General features: G+C 38.0%; 2 protein-coding genes and 1 long non-coding RNA gene across 3 annotated transcripts in view; all 3 read left to right on the forward strand.

Moving 5' to 3' along the window:
* The window catches only part of LOC132789891 (uncharacterized), a 100,908-nt gene that overhangs the window by 22,866 nt on the left and 56,052 nt on the right, over positions 1-21,990 (forward strand). Inside the window, exons 2-3 of the long non-coding RNA XR_009632746.1 lie at positions 2,142-2,163; positions 15,231-15,294. This is a non-coding gene — a long non-coding RNA (uncharacterized LOC132789891). The remainder of the gene's footprint in view (positions 1-2,141; positions 2,164-15,230; positions 15,295-21,990) is intronic.
* On the forward strand, positions 6,636-8,644 carry LOC132799005 (myb protein-like). The gene is made up of 2 exons (XM_060811108.1): positions 6,636-7,881; positions 8,001-8,644. The coding sequence occupies exons 1-2, from the start codon at positions 6,636-6,638 to the stop codon at positions 8,612-8,614; spliced, it is 1,860 nt and encodes a 619-aa protein (XP_060667091.1). The 3' UTR covers positions 8,615-8,644.
* On the forward strand, positions 9,880-10,747 carry LOC132792588 (NADH-quinone oxidoreductase subunit B 2-like). Its single transcript, XM_060802020.1, has one exon. It carries the CDS (start codon positions 10,047-10,049, stop codon positions 10,686-10,688), a length of 642 nt encoding a protein of 213 aa, XP_060658003.1. The 5' UTR covers positions 9,880-10,046; the 3' UTR covers positions 10,689-10,747.

A 21,990-nucleotide genomic window follows, 5' to 3' on the forward strand; every position in this document is an offset into this window, starting at 1 on the left:
CCCTACTATAGTTGAACGTGTTCCTTTATCGTATAACATAGCAAACTGATGAGTAGCCCCAATTGCATTGCAGTTTGCTTGATTACTTCGCGCATCAGATGCCAACAGATTTGAAACGGATGCAACTGCAGAGATGCGATACAGATACAAAGATACTCTGAGTTCCAGAGATACACAATCCTTGCGCTATGCATGTCTGTCAAAATAAATTTGAGAGAGTGAAAGAGAGAGAGAGAAGGAAGGGGAGGAAGAGCGAGGCATGTGAATAAATCAGTTTGTAAACATAAATAAAACAACAGAAATAATTTTTTCGCACAATTCGTGCGGTGGCGAAGTTGTCGGTGGCGTTGCTGTTGTTGTTGTTGCCGTGCATGGAAAATCTCAGCCACAACAACAGACCGAACAATTGTATCTCATGGATTCCATCAGGCATCAAGACAAGCGAACAGAGAAGAGAGCGAAAGGGGAAGAGGGGGAGAGGAGAGCTGGCCATGGGCATGACTGGGCCAATTTATGAGTCCAACTGCTTTATGGCCATGGCGAAGCACCAAAATTAACGCATTATAAATGATTTGCAAAATAGATGCAATTTATTGTCGAAACTACAGCGAATACAAAAGATACACTTGAAGACAACCGACAAATGTCGATGAAAAACATACGAATTAAAACATACGAATTAAGTAAAATATATAATTTAATATATTATACAAGTTGGGGAAATTTGAAGAAAAACATTTGTATTAAAAGATGATTTATTTGGAGTTTAAGTAACAAATTTATACGAATATTTTATTGAAGTAGCGGAAATTTTGAGGAATAACATTTAAATTAAGAGATGAATTAAGTTTGCATTTAAATACAAAATATATTGCAATATTTAAGTGCAGTTCAGTAATTTCTTTTTTAAATTTTATTGCTCATGTTTGTGACCAATTTGTCGGTTGTGTTTCATACTTGAATTTAGTCACAAATTTTACACTCGAGCACAGGCAACGAATAAACAAGACTGCAGTTGCAGTTGTATCTGTATCTATAGCTAATAGCTGTGTATCTGTATCTGTAACTTTTGACTGCGTGGCATTCGCATTTGTTTGTCGATATTTGAATTATTTCCATCGCCACTTGTGACGCTTGCCTTTTGGCCACAACTGTGGCCACCGCAGCACGTCCCCATCTCTGTTCCTCCTCCTCTTCCTCCTCCTCCCCCTCATCACTCTCCGTTTGGGTCGACCACGACTCCAAAATCAATTGTCCGCCCGCGTATGCTGAGTGCCTAATGTGCTGTCGATGGGTTTACAATCCGTCAAAACAGTTATCGCGCCGAGTGCATCATCATTGCCACTTGGCACCCATTAAGCGAGTGCTACAAATAAACAGTTCGCTTGCTACTCAACAAATTCTCCTCCTCTCTCTCTCTCCCCCAGAGTTCTAATACTTAGTTCGAATTAACATACTTAATTAGTTGTTGTTATTATAGCTTAGAAACGAACGACACGCTGCTATTGAGAGAAGAATGCTTTACACTTGGAGAAATTAAGGGTATTAAATGGTAGAATATTTTTGAAAATTAAATTCGTTCAATGATAAAGTGATAAATTTGAAGATAGTACAAGATATTTCAACCCATTTGATACCATTTATTTTGTGACTTATTCGAAAATGAATATTTAGTTTGATTTTAATGTGTAGAATTTAAAAAAATTCAAATTCTGAAAAAATCGAAATATAATTTGTATTATAAAATAGTTTAACAAAGTGTGAAGCATATTTGTATTTTCCTATTTATGCTGAACCCAATTTATATTATGGGGAAATAAAATTATTTATTTTTAAATATTGTATTTTGTTATGAGAAATTACATTTATTTATAAAGGAGTGCCACAGAAAACACTTCCACTCGAATTTCATTTCAATTTCACTTTTAGGTGTCAGAGACCTATATTTTTTATTTGAGAATATTAAAAACAATTTACTAATATTCATATTTTTCTTTTGATATTTATACAATATATTTATTTTTATAATAATTTTGACAAAAAAAGTAGTTATTATGCTTATTATAATAAATTGATTTTGATTTTGTTGAAGATTTAATAGACTTACTAATTATTGTGTGTTTCTCTATTTTTCTTTGCAGTTGAAGGCGCTCAAAGCTGTGGGTGAGTAACTCCTTATTTATCAAAGCATCTATGTAGATTCGAGTATCGGATGCAAGTATTATAATCAAGTGAAGTCGAAAGACGACGATAACAATGGTCAGATGGGTAGGCACAAATATTGCCGAATTTCTTTTCTTTTTTCTTTTGTCTGATGCAACGATCCATTAAAATCCGAGCAGGGGAGTAGGCAGAAAGCGTGGCAAGGAAGAGGGACAGAGAGAGGGAGAGATAGAGATAGAGAGGAAGGGAGAGAGCGAGGAGGAGGACTGTTTAGTGAGTGGCCAGCGGCAGCAACAATGGACAATGAGCACATAAATCAGTGTAATTAATAGAAAACTAGCCAAAGTCAAACTAGCCACGCATGTGCAACGGCAGCATGCAACATGCCACATGCAACAGGCAGCAGTAGCAACAACAACAACAACAACAGGTTTTAGGACACGTGCAACGGAATCCGAATCCGAAAACGATATCGGAATTCGTCGACAATCCCAGAGACTGATAGAGAAAAGAGAGCGAGCAAATATGGAGAACGGGGCAGATTCCCATTTTTGGGGAAACGTTGGCGGAATGCCACACAGCAGCCTTAAATCTAGCGCCTAATTACAATTGAATGCGGCAAATGCTCAGAAAATACTTAATTGCCAAAGGGAAAAGTCCAAAAACTGAGCTGAACTGAAAAGTATTTATCAATATTTATGCTGTCGGGTCCGCGTGTTTACACTTCAGCTGTATTTTCTTGCTTCTCAATTGGTTGGCAATTAATCTCACAGTTTGATGCAAACGCATAAATCTCTCAACGCGCTCGCAACGCGATATTTCAATTCCGATTTAAACTAAATATTTAAATGCGCATCCCAAACATACAATTAAATTTATTATCAATAAAGCAAATTGATCAGCCGGAAGACACGTTGCCAATGGATTTTTGTCCAGTTTTTCGCTGCTTTGCTCATCCATCAAGCGTTGCAAATCTCGGAAATTCTCCAAGGATTCTTCCCACCAAATCACTCTCCATTCATTTATTCGCCACACCCGAAATGTCCGGCTAGCGGACAAATGACCAAGTCCTTAAAATGCGAAAGGGCTGACTCATCCAGCAACCACAAACCCCTGAAAAAAAGTCACCTGCAATAAGTCACAAGCAGAGTTGGTGAAGCATCTCTGATGCTTCGCTATCACTCGCTGTGCCCTTCAAATTACCAACTGATTAGACTCCCGGGACGAAACACAAAATGTTGCTTCTGCTTTTCTACGACCAAACTCATCTGTTGTGGCTGCTGACACACAGGAGCAACATCTGAATTGATGTCTTCTGCTTCTCGCTCGACTCTCAAAGGTTTTAGGCCATCATGTGTCAGAAGGTAAATCAAAGCATTACCTTACGCTATTAATAAATTGCTATAAATTAAGCTGACCAGAAAAGCGAGTAGGCGAAAGATGAAGCCATGAATGTATTTGAAAGAATACAACATTTATTTGGTTGAACGTTTTAACTATTTTTTTTTGGTCGCTAGTCTGTGATTTTTAATAATTAGTTTTCAAATTTATGAATAGACAACTAAATACGTTAAAGATGAAGCTTTCAATATTCATATTGTCATTAAGGATTGGACTAAAGTATAATGGGGAATTAATTAATAATGGGGAATTTATATATAGTATTTACCTTCATTGATTATTACAAAAAACAGTTCAGTTAAAGGACAAATTTGGCATTTTCTTTATAACATTTTAAAACTCCTTTAAGTACTAAGTAAATTTGAAAAGGAACTAATGTTGAAGATTAGTCTGCAAAGGTTTTCGTAGGTTAACATTCAATTTTGTTCAAAGTGAATCATATTTCTGGGGTCATATCAACTCATTCATTAAATTGATTAATTCTGATCCATGACTTATTTATCATTATTCAAAAATTTAAAAATATATGTCATAAATTTGAAAGGGAGTTAAGTCAACTCCTTTAGACTTCTTCCTGTACTTAGCAAATAGTTTAACATCATTTATCAGTGCCTAAATAATGTTAAAATGTTGATCGCAGATTATTGCGAGTATCTCACAATTTTTCAATAAACTTTTCCATGCCGTTTTCTCACTTCATTAATCCCCGTGGCTTAACTGATCTTGCACTGATCTATAAATAATGATCAAACATAGTTCTAGCCAAGTTAGGCAAAAAAAAAGGGAATGTTGTTCAAAGCTGTGGGATTGGCCTTAAGGCAGAAACTGAGGCTGGGCATTTGGCTAGTCAAAGTTCAAGTGTTGGGCATAATTTAGAGTTTGTTGCTGGCGAGGCGATCGTGTGACACGGGGAATGGGTGACAACCCTAAAACTTATTGACAACGGGCTGAGCATAAATTATTTCGATGGCAGCAAGCGTTAATCGCACATTTTACTCGCTGAAGCAACAGCAAGAGCAACAGCAATTGGGGGAATGGTAGCCTAAACGATTGGCAAATCGGCGACTGCAGAGCAACACAGCAACAGCTTTGTTGTTGTTGCGATAACAATCACGAATGCAGCAGCAACCGAATCGAGTGAGAGCAAACCCAATGGCATTGCCTGCTCCTGAATCTGAGATCTGTTTGCTGGAGAATCTGTTGCTCTTATTGGTATTTGTATTGGCATTGCTGCTGTTCAAGTTGTTGCTGTTGTTGCTGCTGTTGCTGCTGTTGCTGTTGGGAGAGCGAGTGAGAGATGCAACAGGCTCGAACATAAGCAGCAACACAAATAATTCGCTTTAATGAGATCGCAATCTCGCGATTTGCGACAAAAACACACGCGGTTTGTGTGTCTCAGTGCGTGCGATGAAGATGAGCAACCACAACAGCAGCAGCAACAGCAACAGCAGTCAGAGCAATAGCAACAGCAACCAGCAACCAGCAGAGCAACAGCAATACTCCAACTGCTGCTGATTCCGATCCCAATGCCGATGCCGAGATGCCGATCTCAATCCCAATCATCGACGATCGTTCAGCGCTTCGTCTCGTTTCACGTTGTTGTTGTTGTTGCTGTTTTGGTTGCTGCTGATGTTGCTGTTGCGCTCATGTTGCTGTCAGCGCGCGTTGACTTGTTGCTGGGTCCATTGGCAGTTGCAGGCTTCGAACAGGCTTCGAGTCGCTTGTTGACATGCCCAGCATGCTTAGGCATACAACAGCAACAACAACAACAACAAAAACAACAGCAGCAACTGCTGCAGCAACAACTAAAACAACGACAAGCAACTCTCCACTTGGACTCAGACGTCAACGTGTCGTGTTTGTCATTGTCGCTGCTTCCCTCTTCCCCTCTCTCTCTCTTGGGAATGGAATTTTTGTGATTTGATGCTATAATTTTTATAGATTGTTTGCCCCCAAAAAGTGCCACACCCGTTTTCTTCATTATTTAAAAAATGTACATTTCAACACAGTTGGAATATACCAAAAAAGCCGAGAAGTCCGATTAAGAATCGATAGCAATCACCCGCTCTCATAACTAGCTACTCAGAGATATGAGAGTTTATTGTGATTACAAAAAAAGATTTGCAAAATGTTCAGCAAGCGTTCCAGCAATATAAAAACAAAAAACCCCCCACCCGACCTACAAGATGTGATTGACGTTGACTTTTACGAAGAAAATAAAATTACATCTCACAGTTGGCATAATGTAAGCACGGTTGCCATTCCAATAATATTTGTACCAATTTTATCAAAAATATACCACAAATTTTTTCACGAATGATTTTTTGTATTTCACAAATTGTAATTCACAATATATAACTGTTTACGTTGTGATAGACCTTACATTGGCGCATACATACATATAATATTTTCTCAATTGCAATTGCCAATTAATTGACAGGATAGATCGCAAATCGACTGTATGCAATTTTTTTCAGGGTTAGTCATGGTTTAATTTCCAACTGATACAAAATTTGTGTCTGGTGGAATAGAGCCATTTGTTAAAATAATATGTGTGAACATAAAATTTCATACAAATTGAAATACTAGAGAAGGCATATGTATGTATTTCCAAATGTACCAAAATTAAAAAAAAAGTGATCCAATGTACCAACGCATAAAAAATGTACCAGTACATTTACATTTACATTTGCACCAAAAGTGGCAGCCGTGGTTATCAACTGTCAAATCATCCTGGACTACTGTTCATTCGCAATCCGTTTACATTGAGCGGTCAACGCTATTGGATTGCACACGATCTTCGAGACTAGCGAATTTAACAATGTTAGTGATGGAAGACGCTCCAATTAAGGGTACGAACTTTTGAGGGAAGTTATTCGATACAAGTAAATATCGATATTTTGTCGATAGAAATACATACATAGATAGTGCGATCGATAGTTCTCTACCTCTAGTTTGTACTGTCGTGGACACGTTCATTTTTACACTAGAAATTTCGGCGACTGCACGTTGCGCACTGAAATCTTTTATTTCTGATCGCCACGAAAGTCGTAAGCAGACACTCACACAGCATGGCAGACAGTGTGGGTAACGCTAATCTTGGCGATGAGGATTTGGAATTTATTTCGGAGGACTCCGAAGCATCTGAATATAGCGATCGTGAAAAGGACGGCCACGAAGTAGCCGATCATCATTTAAAAAACAAAGAAGAAGAAGAAGCAAAACTGGAGGCAGACTTTGCTGTCGATACTCACGGTGATGACGAAGATGGTGATGATGATGACGACGATAATGATGGACAATTGGCAAGGGGTAAAACAATTCACCTTCAGCTGCAGACACAGACATCAAAGATTGCGACGACTAGACGTTCAAACTGTTGTTTTGGCAAGCGTTGGTCGAAGTCCGAAGATGTTTTGCTCAAATCGTTGGTGGAGAAACACGGTGAACGCTGGGACATTATTGGCACACACTTTAAAGATCGGCTTAAGCAACAAGTCCAGCAGCGTTGGGCCAAAGTGATTAATCCGAGGCTCATCAAAGGCCTGTGGACTCGCGATGAGGATGAGAAAGTTATTGAAATGGTGCAACGTTTTGGGACCAAGAAGTGGGCACTAATTGCGCGATTTGTGAATGGTCGCAATGGCAAACAGTGTCGGGAACGTTGGCGCAATCACCTTGATCCCAATATCAAGAAGACCGCTTGGACCAAGGAGGAGGATAAGATCATTTACAATGCTCACATCAAGCTGGGAAATCAGTGGACAAAGATTGCGAAACTTTTGCCAGGACGCGCAGATAATGCGATTAAAAATCATTGGAACTCGACATTGCGTCGTAAATATAATGTTGAGCAACGATCGGTGAATACGCTAACAACGGGCGATTTGAAAAGCTCTCGCACGCATCTCGTCACTTTGATCAAATCCGGTGGCATAGGCGGCATTGGTGCCAAGCCACAACAACAGCAGCAGCAACAACAACAGGCTGGCCATGGACTGGTATCGATATCAGCTTCGGCGCAATCGTTTTTGCAATACACGGATCTAAAGCTGGGCCCCAGACCAACACCCAATATCTTGAAGCGATCCCGCAAGCAAAATGCTGCTGTCGACAATGGGCTGGCAACGACACAACATCCGTATGTTGAACTCAAGAGCGAATATAAAAACAAGCTGCCCAAATCGCAAGTTATAACGCCATTCAAATCATTACCCTTTTCGCCGAGTCAATTCCTTAGGTCACCCTGTCTGACCACATTCGAAGATGTGAACTTGCGCGCTAGCACGCCCGTTGGCATTGAAACACCTCATAAAAGTGAGTACAGTCATAATGATAATCTATAAAACGATTAAATTATCCAATTGAATAAATGCTTTTAAAAGCAGACAGATTGTAGAACAGCTTAAGAATACTGTACACTATTCCCTCTGCAGGTATTGTTGGGCTGCGGACGCCAACTCCGTTAAAGAATGCTCTCGCTGCCATTGGACGCTCCTATATTCCCTCAAGCCCGTCGAGTCTGGTTGAGGATCTGGCCGAAATTATCAACGAGGAGCAGATGAATGATTCAGAGCTTAGCAAGAACAGCAAAGGTGTCGAAAACACTGAACGCAACGATCGCTCGGATCTTGAGTGTTCCAATTCACTTGCATACAGAAGCGGACATTCCCCAGCGCCAAAGCGTACAAGTAAATCATTGCTTCCTAATTGGGGCTATAACTTACAATATGGAAAGAAAACTTTACCATTCGAAACCGAAACACCAAGTAAATTTTTATCATCGGAGCAATCGCCAGCACATTTTTCGCCAAGCAACATTATGAAAGATTCGCTATGCGTCGGTAAGGATCTGCTTTTCGATGAGGGCAAAAAAGAGAATCGGCCATATTATCATCGGCTTCGTGGCTCATCTAGCAATCATCTGTTAGATCCAAAATGGGCTCGTGTTGCTTTCGGAAAAACCGAAGATCAAATTTTCATGGAACAGCAGGCGCATGCATGTCTCGGTGTAATGCCGCGATCGTTAAATTTTGAGAAGCAAAAATGAGTTCTTAATTAATGTAGATCATGTAAAAAGAAACTAAATCGATCTTTCCCAATTACATCGAACATTTATTTAATTACTATTACACTTTACTTCAATTTGCGCTCTTTAACAGGGATGGGCACAAGATCGTTAATATTGTTTTTCAAATGTAGTTAACTTTTGAATAAGAATTAATAAAAGCGGTAGAATGACAACAAATAGACAACGAGAGCAAGATGCATTTTCATAAAGGTTTTATATCATATTTATGATAGTAATTAATAAACATATTTTTGGTAGAATATGCATTAGGTAATCCATATATTTCTAAGCGATTACTCTTATGTAGGTTTTCGTTCGAAATGGCAAATATAAAAAAAGTCAATTTACTTATTTTTTATACTCTCTCTTTTTACCCAGTGATAACTTGTATCCATTAGACCAAAGACATTCGTAAACAACAATCTCTATAAATTTGTTAAGGCTACCATTTGTTCATATTTCACCATCACCACAAAATCATCATGCCACGAAAATGTTTCACGAATTAATTGAGGCTATTAGTGCGACATGACGCGAACGGAATGATTAAAAGTCCTCTTTCGTCTTACGTCTTACTGACCCCCTGAAAATGAGAAGTTTGTGGAACTTTCAGTTCGTCATTTGTCAACACAGTGATGTGTGATGATGACGAGGATAAAGTTGAAGCTAAAGCATTATATTGCAAGCTTAAGGATTGAAGTTCTTTCAGCTAAAGATATAAATAAATTTCATATTTATGCTTTTGACTCAAGAAATTTAGTAAGTTCCTTCCATAATTTATGGTATTAGCATCAGAGTTAATCTGAAGATATAAACAAAGATTTACAAAATTAACTTTATCGTCAAGGTTATCGATCTCATCGATAATATTCTTTCGTATATTTATCAATTAGTTGCCATGACCCATCTATTGAAAAAAACCGACTGTAGACCCCTGCTACTATTCTTGAAAATTATGAAGTGCATTTGCACACCTTTTAATCTAAAGATTAGAAGACAGATTTTAAGGATCACTTCACTGTATTCTTCTCAACAATATTATCGCAACAATATTATCAACAAGTTTTCAAGCTGGTCTAGTTTGTTAGAAAGTTCATCTAGTTTATGAATGAATAAACTTCTTCTAATCTATTTCTTTCAAATCTTTTTGATCGTGTAAGATTGTCAAAATATTTTAGCTATTATCTATGCCAAGGTTGTCATAGCTGCTCAACGATAATATTCAATCGATTACTGCAAAGTAAAGTACACTTTTTAACACAGTAAACAAGTGTTGAAAAAATACAAATTGTTCATAGCTCAGTTGACATCTGAAATTGTTCAAGGAAAGAAATTGAAAGCAATTCAGTAAATTTTACTTTAAAGAGAAGCGATAATCTCGACAAATTTCGTTCATTTCAACAATCTGAAGATGTTATCCATGGCTAAACTGTATCGCGCTGCAGGCAAAGCTACAACTACAACCAAGCTTCAGCCTTTGGTCAACTTCCAATTGATGCGGCAACAAAAAACCATGCACGATGTGGACAAATGCGGAGTGCCACCAACGAAGGGTTATTCGCCCTTTGGTCGCAATCAAATCGGATGGACTGAATGGTCTTTGACCCGTCTCGATGATCTCTTGAACTGGGGACGCAAAGGATCGCTGTGGCCTATGACCTTTGGCCTGGCCTGTTGTGCTGTGGAGATGATGCACATTGCAGCGCCTCGCTATGATATGGATCGCTTTGGCGTTGTGTTTCGTGCATCGCCCAGGCAAACGGATCTGCTGATTGTCGCCGGCACCTTGACCAACAAAATGGCGCCAGCTTTGCGCAAGATCTACGATCAGATGCCGGAACCACGCTGGGTCATCTCCATGGGCAGCTGTGCCAATGGCGGTGGCTACTATCACTACTCCTATTCGGTTGTGCGTGGCTGTGATCGCATTATCCCAGTCGATGTCTATGTGCCTGGTTGTCCACCCACAGCTGAGGCTCTCATGTATGCCATTCTGCAGATACAGAAGAAGATCAAGCGCATGAGAACACTCCAGATGTGGTACAGAAAATGAGCAAAGAGTTTTAACTTTTTTATTACTCTTTGTAAATTGACTAATAAGATGAACTTTTAGTGTTGTAGTATTGAGTTTTTTAATACTTGATTAGGTTTGACAAATTTTTAATTCTAGCTTATGGGTTGTAGTATTATCTTTTTTAATACTTTATTAAGTTTGATAAACATCCATAGTTGTTATTTCTATCCATATTTCTTAAGCTTTTAATAGAGCCATCTCTCAGTTTATCTTTGCTACATTTTTTCATTAACTAATTTTCAAATTGTTAAGAGAAAAGCTTTGAGATAAAAATCTCTATATTCCACATTTGTATATTAGCACACGAATAGAATTTATCTGGTCAAGTATTCAAAAAAATGAATTCGATAGTATTATTTTCGATTCTCTCATTCGATCCGGGCAAAAACGACTATTACGAGTCTTAGTTGCTTTGGCTGACTTATAAAATGAAAGAATCCTTAGAAAGTTTATTTTTTGGTTACCTTCGGTCTGAAGAAATCATTTAGAGGCTTGGCGTGTACATTTTTAGATGAGGTTAGTTCTTTTTATTTCTCTTAGTAATCATCAAAAGAATCCAACCCAACAGTCGAAAGTTGCAGCTTCTGTTGAATTACTTTCCAAGACTTTTTCTCAGCTGCAGCTTAGCTTAGCTCTGTTAACTATTTGCTGTACTATGTTTCAGTTGAATTTACGAACTGAAATCGCCTGGCGAATCTCTTGTTGGATTAATGACGAGCTAGTCGTATGTGTGTGTGTGCAGCAGTAAATCAAATGTTTAATCGATTCAATTTAATTAGAAAACAGCAACCATCAAATGTGGCATGCAGCAGCAGCAGCTGCTGTTGCAGTTGCTGTTGCAGTTGCAGCTTCTGCTTCCCGTTTAGCTGTTTTGTCTGCTTGAGGTTGTCCAATCTGTTCGATCGTGTCCGATGCTTGTCCACTCCGTCTGCACATTGCATGATATAGCCTTGGTCCTAAGACCAGGCGATTAAAGCTCAATACGATCGCGTTGCATGCAATTTGCGGGGGCAGTCGAGGGGGAAATGCACTTGGTAGCAGAATCGAGTGTGTGTGTGCGTTGTTGTTGTTGCTGCCTCCTGTCTGCTGTGCCACAGCATGCGCCCAGTTAAGAATTCAGATGTGCTGCTGCCTTGTTGTAAGTGCTGCAAACAAACAGTGTGGTATCGCAGCAGCGCGATCGAAAATGGATTTGTATCAATATCGACTCACTAACATGATTCCAATAAATTAATATGCATACAAGACCAAGTCGAAGACCGACCCAAGGAAGAGCTCTGAGCTCTGGCTGTCTGCGATCAGCGATCGACATCGCACACACACACAGAACACAACATACGATGATGCATGTGCAGTGTCTCTGAGTTGTGATCGTGTTAATGTAAATAATTGCCAGCTCCAACTACAAACCCAATCTCAATCCCAATCCCAGTCCCAAATCTCTGTCTCAGTCTCAGTCTCAGTTTGGTGTTTGTCTGCTTGTGTTCTCTGTGCCCCAAAGAAGAGATTCCTCTTGACTGATATGAGCCAAGCGACATACACGCAAACCCAACTTCAACTCCAACTTCGACTTCGACTCCAGCTTTAGCGCTTCATGTTGACAGTTCACGAGTTTTGTTTGGCATTTTGCGATATTTCTCTCTGTGCCAAATTGTCAGACACACTCTGACTGGATTTGCCGCCGATACGATTTGGATTTGGATTTGGGTTTGGTATTTGAGTACGATTTTCGGATTTGAATTTCGTCGTTGTTGTTAACAACTTGTCTAATTGGTACTCGTAGAACTGAACTCTTGTCTTTGATTTTGTCACTGACTAACATTTCGCACGAAGTGAAAGTTCAACTACCAAAAAAGTTCAAACTAAGTTAAGATATTGTTAGTAGGCACTATAAAATAAAATCTTTTTAAAACACCATAAAGTCCTCTTTATAAATGTAAATAATTAGCTTAGATAAAAAGTATTCTACTTCCCATTTCAATATTTCAAGTAAGATTGTGTAGATATTGTGCAGATAGAAAACTAAGTAAACAACTTGAATGTCAATAATCTTCTTTTAAGAATATAAGTTTTTAGTTAAGCCAAAAGTATTTTACTTTTAAAAATAGTCAATATTTCAAATCATATCTCGTAGTTATTACAGAGATAGAAAGCCATTAAAATCGATCATACTTGAATGATTTTCATGCATTTAAAATGCATTTTCTTAAGATTATGATTAATCACCCTAAAAGTAAGTATTATAAAATGTTTAATGATCTTCATAGAGTGCATTTTTTTCAACTATTAATTTAGATATGCATTTTATTAGCAAATTTCGTCACTTAAACTTAAATAATTGGGTGATAAATTATCTTTGCAGCCAGTGCGTTACAAATAAGTTTGTGTTAATTCAAATTACCTTTTTTTAAATAAAAATAGAGTAAATAAATAAATTACATTCTAATCTATACTCTAATTCGACATATATTTCATTGCATTTATTAGCAAAATGTCTCTGCTATAAAATATTAAGTTAACTTGCATAATACAAACTGATAGAATGAACAACAAAGTACTACACCATAATTATTTTACCCCAAAAGTAATATTATAGTTATACTATAACGTGCACAACTCAACTCAACTTTTGCCAGTCCCAATTCACGCATTTGAAACTGTGAAAGTTAAGGAACTCGGGATTCAATTGTTGGGTGTGCTACAAAGTAGTTTGCATGCTCCCCAAAAGACTCAACTTCAGAAGCTTTGCCAATCTGCCATCGACAGTGCGAAATGCTTCGCCTTCGCCTTTGACTTGCACGTGACTTGAAAAGAGGGAAGGGAAGAGAAGAGAAGAGAGAAGAGTTGATGTCTACTTGGTTACTCCTCGTACTCGTATGTCAGACCAAAAACGAAGTCGAAGCTGGAGTTGAGACTAAAGCTGAGGCCCTTGTGCGAGATACATTCTACTGTCTGCGCTTATTTATGGCCAGAGATGCTAAAGATATAGCGCCAGACGACGACGACGATGAGACAAGGCTGAAGTCGAATCGAAGTCAGAGTTGCGGATTCAGATTCCAGGCGAGAGAGTCTTGAGAGTGGAGTGGAGTATTACATATACAAAATATATATATACTGGCAGATATCTGCAGCATCAGCTGACGGCGTTTCACAGAAAGCGTTTCAGGCTTCACTTTTAAATCGATGCATTGTTGATTAGTCTGGCCAGGATTCAGATTCCTTCCTCTTTTATTTTTGGGTTAAGTCACGCACCAAAGATCACTACCGATCCCTTCCTTCCTCTCTCTCTTTCCCTCTCTCTCTTTCGATCTTGCCACATCTTTCTCTCTCAGTGAGTTGTCAATCAGGTTGCAAGACAACTGTGAGACGTGGCAACATTGCGCTGTTGTCAATTTGTGCGTGCGCTGCTGCTGGGTAAAATATCGCAATGTCATTATTTGTGGGAACCAATCGAGAAATTTGTATATCACGCTCAATCTCCCTCCCCTTCCCCCTCTCTCCGCTCTCTTGGTTCTCTGTCGCTGTCGCAAAAATCGAAATATCATTACTTCAAATAAGAAACAAGCAACGCGTCAAGCAATCAATCAATCAAAACTACAAATCAAACACACGTCCAATGTCGATCTTGACTCTATAAACTGAAACTGAAAAACAAGTTCAGAGTTTTCAGACCCCAAAACCAAAACACACACAATGGGCCACATATGACAGATCATCGACTATCGATCCCGATCCCCAGACTGTGTTTTATTTTATTTTTTGTGGCACTTGAGTTTGCTTCATTGGTTACTCTTTTTCTGTTTCGTCTTTTTTTTTTGAATCGTCGTGATTCAAGTGCACAAATAGTTGTTATGAGAGCACACAAATAAAGGTTAATGAGCTTTTTCTCACTTCTCTTTTCTATTTATATTTCTATTTCTTCTATTCATCTACTCTACATTTTATTCAATGTCTGTGTCTGAAGTGAAATGTAATGAACTGTTTATGTAAATACTTTTGAACCAAACTTAGGTTTGGTTTTACAATGATACAGTTTTATGTGGGTTAGCAGTTCTTTTATATATGGAGTATAAAATGCATTACTTTCATTGGTTTCATATAAACTGATCTATCAAGCAGAAAAGCTACTTTTATTTTTCTACCATAGAATCTTAAAATAAATATTCTTTAAAGTCAACTTAAATTTAGATTGATTTTATTATAAGGAATATCCAATAGTTTTTAAGAAACTCTATTATCAATAACAAGTTAGAAAGCTAGAGTCGAGTCAATAAAACTTTATTCCAAAAAAATACTTAAAATATTCCACAAAATACTGAAATATACCGAAGACTGTATGTAATACAAAAGAATTTCTTAAATAACTTCTATAATTTTTACCTCATCCCAAACACATTTACAACTGCTGATGCCGATTAAGAATATATATATTCCTCCTTCCTATAATATTCAAACATTATTTAACAATAAAAAATTTTACTATATAAGCTAAAACTAATTTTACACTTCTTTTATTTTCAGAGAATGCAATTCAATACAATGATGATAATAAGTTTTTCTACTCGACTATTCATAAAAGAAAAATGTAAGTTAAACCCATTTTTAAATACACAAATTATAATATGAAATTTGTATTCTAAAGATATATTTTATCTTTATTTATTATTTTACAATGCAAATGTACATATTTCTGTAGAGCAGATTTTACCTTTATTATTATTTTAAGAAATTTTAGAAATCAAAAAATACTAAACGCAAACCAATTTTAATTGTACATAGCACTTAATTTCCCAATTTTGATGAAGAAGATTGGTGTGTAAATATCGAAAAATTTCATTAATTTTGACATATATGTAGATAAGAATCGACTAGAATTTTCAGGTGATTTCTTGTAAACTTGTATTTTGTTTGCTAATTTAGAATGCAGTTCACTTAGTTAACGCAAAAGATGCGCCGCAATGAATCGTTTAGTTGCCGTTTGCGTAATCATTGAGTTGACTGAATTTATGCATAATCCAATTATAATCAAGTTGCATAAATAGAATCTCCAAGCAGCAAGCAACACACTAAAATATTTTCTTTCCGCTGAAACCTCTTTGCCACGCTGCCCCACCCATGTGTGCACCCATATGGGGCAAGTTCACGCTGCTGTACTATAGTGTTGTAAGTTTTGTGGTGCGTTCTCTTCGTTCGTAATGTTTGTGTTCTGCAATTAAATTCGTATTCTCTTACAATTGAGGCGCTCAAGTGGAACTTCCACGAATATCATGGATATGGATACTGCGCTGACAAGCGGATTGAGATGCAGCTGCAGCTGCAACAAGACCCAAGAGAAGATGCAGCGAGAGAGAGAGAGAGAGAGGCAGAGAGAGAGGGAGAGGGAGATCAGTGTGTGGTTTGGGTCTAGGCATCGATGTTATTATAGGCCCTGGATCTCGGGTCTCGGGTCCCGAGTAAATACTCATCCCGTTGCATACGTTGTGTGTGTTTATGTTCGCTTTGGTTATTTGGTTATGCTTTGCCTCTCTGTGTTGTGTTGTGTTGTGTGGATGTGTGTAGCTTTATCAATGGGCAAGCGGCGTCTGAAGCACCTACCATATCAAAATAATCAAAATTTTGATTGAGTGCAGTTAGTGCGTCTGTGTTTACACGATGACGATGACGATGACGATGCCAGCGAGGAGTTGAGAGCCAGATCAATTCATTGCCTAAGCATTTGCCTTTGCCAGTTTTTTTTTGTGTCCAATCACGTTGTTGATATTGATAATGACATTGATGGCATCGAGTTGCGACTGAGTGACTATGTGACTTGGTTCGATCTCGACTCGAGTCGATTCGATTCGATTCGAGTGCGAATGCAGTCGATTGTTTGCGCGGATTTTGATTTTGATTTCGATTTCCAGATGACAGACAGAGAGAGAGAGCGGGAGAGAGAAAGAGATGGAGACTGCGGTTAAGGCCTGTCAATCGAGTGAAATCCGGCACAGTTCGATGGAATTGGAACTCGCTTCTCCCGACTGTTGCTCAAGTTGAATGATGATATTGACATTATCGAGAGACACTTTAAATTGTACATTTGATGTAAATGATAATGCGACCAAGCACGAACACATTGACTTTGTAATGCTGTTTGTATCTTTCAGATACATTTTTCGACTCTCTCACACTCATCATCGAGTTCAGCTTTGGCCACTTCTCAATTTGCTTTTGATTGATTCGCTGCACTTGACAGATAAGCAGCTGCCATAAGCCAGAGTCTCTCGCTCCGTGGAGTGGTGAAAGCAAGTGGAATTTTATTAGTATTTACTTGTCAAGTGCAGCTCATTCGATTTTCTCATGAAATCGATCAGGCGACCTCCCAAAAAAAAAATCAAACATTTTTTCCATAACAGTTATTTACACAACATTAGCATCGATTTCTAATAATTATTCATCTTTGACAGCTGTTGCAACTCAATTCATCCCTTGACCTTGACACATCAGCTGCAGTTTCATTAAAATCAAATAAAATCGTTGATGAAAAGTGTTTTGGCAAAAGGTTTTGCCAAATGAAATGTGTGGCAACAATCGGAGGCAATTAAGTGTGGCCCACAAAACAATTTGCCGCCTGACACGGACAATTGTCAATGCACAATTCACCGTGTAATTCATCAGAAAAGCATTTGCTGGTCACACAGAAACAAAAGCGAGAGAGAATTGAGAAATTTCCTTTGTTTGATGTCCAAGTTCGTTGCGATGTCAACTGCAACGTGACTGCTGCAAAACTCTGCTGGCTGCGGTTTCTTTGATTGGCAATTTTTCAAAATCGTCACCGAGGGTTGAGTTTGTTGAGTTGAGTTTGTGTGTTGAGTGACTGAAGTGAAGTGAAGAAACTGGTGCTCTTGGTACTTGGGATCAGGTCAGCGTCGGCTTTTGGTTATTTATAATTCGACGGCGATTGATTGATGGAATCGCCGCAAAGTCGGTGACACTTGGCAGGCAGCGTGCAAAAATAAATAGCCACACGAAGCATTGACAGCTGATTGCGAAAGTCCATTAGTAGCCCAAAACCAAGGGGAGAGTCCACAGCAGCAACAACAACAGCAGCAAGAGCGAGGCACACACTCATTTCGCAGTCAGGCATTTCGTTGAGGTGCCACACACACACACACACATAACTTGCCCCCGCTCTTCCTTCTCACTCAAAAGGAAGCAACAGTCATGGCGCTGATTCAGGGCTGGGTCAGCCGCATGGTCAGCTGCCAGTTGCAAGTTGCCAGTTGCCAATTGCCAGTTGCATCTGCTCCCATCGCAAGTGCAGTCAATCAACTGTGGTAAATTTGATAATTTTCACCAAATTCACTTTTGTTTTTCATCACTGAAGAGCAGGGAGAGAGAACTTTGAGTACTCATATTTTCAGACTTATGCGAAAGAGAGCGAAGAGAAGGGATTGGCTTAACTGCGTCCATGTCTGTGGTGGACAGGCAACTCTGTGAGCAGATGAACTGAAGACATGTTTGATGCCTTCTGTTCAATTAAGTGAAGTACATTCGACTGCTAAAGACCCTATAAATTTATTCAAATTATATTAGATAATACTATACTGAATTATGCCTTCATCTTTTTAACTCTCACCAATTTTCGAAATAAATAATCGTTGAACAACGATCAAAGATCAAAGAAAACGTTTACGGTATAAAGAAAAGAATTTGGATTGCAAAAGACCCTCTAAATTTATAGATATTGCTTATAGATATAAATTCGAATGTATTAGAAACAACTGTAATGAACTATGTTGCCACTTTTCAAACAATTAACAAAATCAGAATATATAATCATTGCATTGTGAATGGATCAATGATCAAATAATTCTTTTCTAGAATTGAGAGAAGACCATTCCCTTTAAAAGTGTTTTCAAAATGTTAGAAAAAGAACAGTCAACTGCAAAAGGCCCTGTAGCAAATTCAGAGTAATAATAATCTTTGCAATGTGAATAGATCAACGATCAATAAATTCGTCTATACAACTGCGAGCTTAACATTTCTTTGGAAATAATTTAAAATATATTATAAAATACTGTAGAGTATTATATAAAATCTTTTCAATTTTATTATAATATAGAACAAAGAATAATAATTTAAAATTAAGAATTTAAAAAAAGAAAAATGTGCCATGTTACTTGTTCTTAAACAACTAAAATACTATATTATGTTAAAATACTATAGTATGTTAAATACAACAAAAAATCTTGTTAGATCTTTTCAAACAATTAACAAATTTCTTTCAATTTAAGAACTCATTCGTGGTTTGCATTGTGAATAGATCAAAGACACTCGTAACAATAATCGGCGTAGTCATAACTTGCAAAATGGTTCATGACCAATGTGAATGTGAATGTGAATGTGAAATATAAATGTAAATGTGAGAATGGTAAATCCAAACAAAATGACGTCAATTTGTTCAGTCATTCGACTCGCACATTTCAGTTGCAGTTGCAGTTCGCTTTCATCCTCAACGGAACTTCATATTCGCCTTTTTGTCTAGCAAAATAGCAAAAAGGAGCAGAGCAGGAGATGGAGAGGAAATCCTGCTGTTAGTAGCTCTTTTGGGCAATTTATGCAACATGAAATATTCAACAGATCAAAGTTTCGCTTCACAGCAGAGGGAAAAGTGCAAGGCTTGAATTATGTTTTTGCTTAGCATATTTTTATTTGAGTTGTTTTCGTTGTTGCTGTTGTTGTTGCTGCTGTTGTTGTTATGGATATCAAGGCAAAAGATGCAACAGGCAGCTTTGATTACAGGTTTACGACGGCATCAAAAAAAAATGTAATAAGAATCTCAAGCGAAAGCGTATTTTTAGCACTCGTATCTGAGGAACCGTCAATATTGTGACAGGACATGATTTGTTTGATGCCCAACCCAAATCGAAAGCACGATTCGATGCGATGCGAGTCGCAGTCTCAGTCGCATTGCATGATGATCGGCAATAAATTGATGGCCTGGCCATCAGACACTCAGCGAGAACACAGTTCACTGAGTCAGCTAAAAGCAGCTCTTGACGGATTTGTGTGAGCTGTGAGTTAAGAACTTGCGAGCTGCAAAGCGAACACAACTTGTTTCATTTCGTCAGTTATTTAATTGTGGTGCGATGACTGATATTCAGCTAGAAAATAGCTATAGCAACCAGTTGACAGCTGAATTTGCGCACTACAAAAAAAAGTAGCAAAATAGATAAATGTATACAGAGAGAGAAACAATGTAATATCAAGAAACACTCTGTATCAAAATTTAATCTACAGTAAATTATTTCAGTATAATTTAATATAAACCATTTATCAAAAGAGATTTCAATATAAAAAGAAATATGATTTAGTACAGATGAAAGAATCTCAAATCAAGAAGAATAAAACAGAAACTCATTTTTTAATTTTGTATGTTTAGTTGCCGTTATAATTTAACATTTTTCTAAATACTATTTATTTGAAGGTATTATTTTTAATAGACTAAAGACTTTTAAAGCTTTGAAAGTTTTTGGAATACAGAATAATAACTCAAGTTTTATAAATTCTACAATAATTTATTACTTTACGATATATTTTAAATGCAATGGTATATCTACATACCAAATACACCTTTTGATATGTTTTAGTATACTATTGTGGCAACTTTTAGTATAATGACACATTTTAATACCAAATATACCATTTGACATATTTTAGTATAAGTTCAGTATAATATTTTAATATCTTTCAAAGAAAAGTCCGCTTTCAGTATACCTTTTGGTATATTTTAGTATATTATTTTGGTATTTTAAAATACCTTTATATATTTTAGTATATATACAGTATATTATTTTGGCATCTTTCAAAGAAAAAACCGCTTTCGAAATATCTGTTGGTACATTTTAGTATACATTAAGTATATTAATTTGGTATCTTAAAATAAATACCGTTCTTGATATACCTTTATCATATTTTAGTATATATTCAGTATATTATTTAGGTATATTGGAAAGAAAATGCCGCTTTCGACTGTTTTGCGTTGATTAAAAATGGATAGCGAGTATCTCAGAGTCGAGCACACTCGTTAGTAGTTTTCTTACTCGCTTCATTTCGCTCAGTGTACTGTGCGCTGTAATTGCCAGTGAAGACATTTAGTGTCGAGGCGAAAACACGCGCAGCTGACATTTACGAGCATCAACAGCAGTGCCATCAGTGGCATTCCATGCTGCTCTTCTCGCTTTTCGCTCTCCGTTCATTCCGTCTCTGGTTGTCGTCTCTGTGACATGAACACACTCGGACAATGGCAGTTAATGGTCATGCTGTTGAGCAGTGGCCCACCAAAAAATAAACCAACTCACGAGCGCTACATAAATTTCAAAACTAGCCTGGACAATGCTCAATGGCAGGCAGGCCATGGAATGGAGACTGTTCTGTTCCCGTTTCATCTGCTCTACACACACACACACAAACAAACACACATTTCACGCAGTGACGACATGAATCCGCCAACATAAACACTCGTCCAGGACGCACTAGAAAACAGACAGACAGACAACAGAGAGAACAGAGAGGCAGAGACAGAGAGAGAGATACAAAATATTAGAACTGTTGAAAAAACATGGCCAAAAGGGCAACAGCAGGCGAGAGGACCAAGGCAGGACTCGTTGCGTTGCGTTGCGTTGCGTTGTGTGTCCTTCAGCAGCAGCAGCAGCAGCAACAAGAACAACAGCAGAAAAATTACGAGCCAGGCGAAAAATGTTTAGTGGGTGCGTGGACAAATGCAGCAGCACCTAACATCCTAGTAAACTAACAGCAACAGCAACAACAAGAGCATCCTCGTCATGCTGAACCTCGCCATGATATGGCATTCAGTAGCACTCACATGTCACCATGTGCACCAGGCTCTGCAGTCGAAGTAGGTTGAGGGAAAAGCGAGGAGTGTCAGACGACAGGACAACGGGACAACAGGACATTGGGACATTTGGTCCGGCGTGCAGCCGTGGCCAAATTGGTTGATAGCTTGAAAAACTGTTTTTGCACAGCTCCGTCAAATTGCATTTTGTGTGACAGACCGCAAAATGCATCATCACCAACATGAGCGATGAGTGTTGTTGTTGTTGCTGTTGCTCTTGTTGTTGTTAGGTTGATGTTTATATTTGCCAGCAGCCTTCAACCCATTCCCCTTGCACCCCTTTCACAGCATTGTCCAGTAATTTACGAGCTTTTTTCGGTTAACGCATGTGTTGGTTCCATCGTGTCGCAATATTACAGTGCGTTTATGTGTGGACACATGGTTTGC

Source organism: Drosophila nasuta, chromosome 2L (assembly GCF_023558535.2).
Source record: "Drosophila nasuta strain 15112-1781.00 chromosome 2L, ASM2355853v1, whole genome shotgun sequence".
NCBI lineage: Eukaryota > Metazoa > Arthropoda > Insecta > Diptera > Drosophilidae > Drosophila > Drosophila nasuta.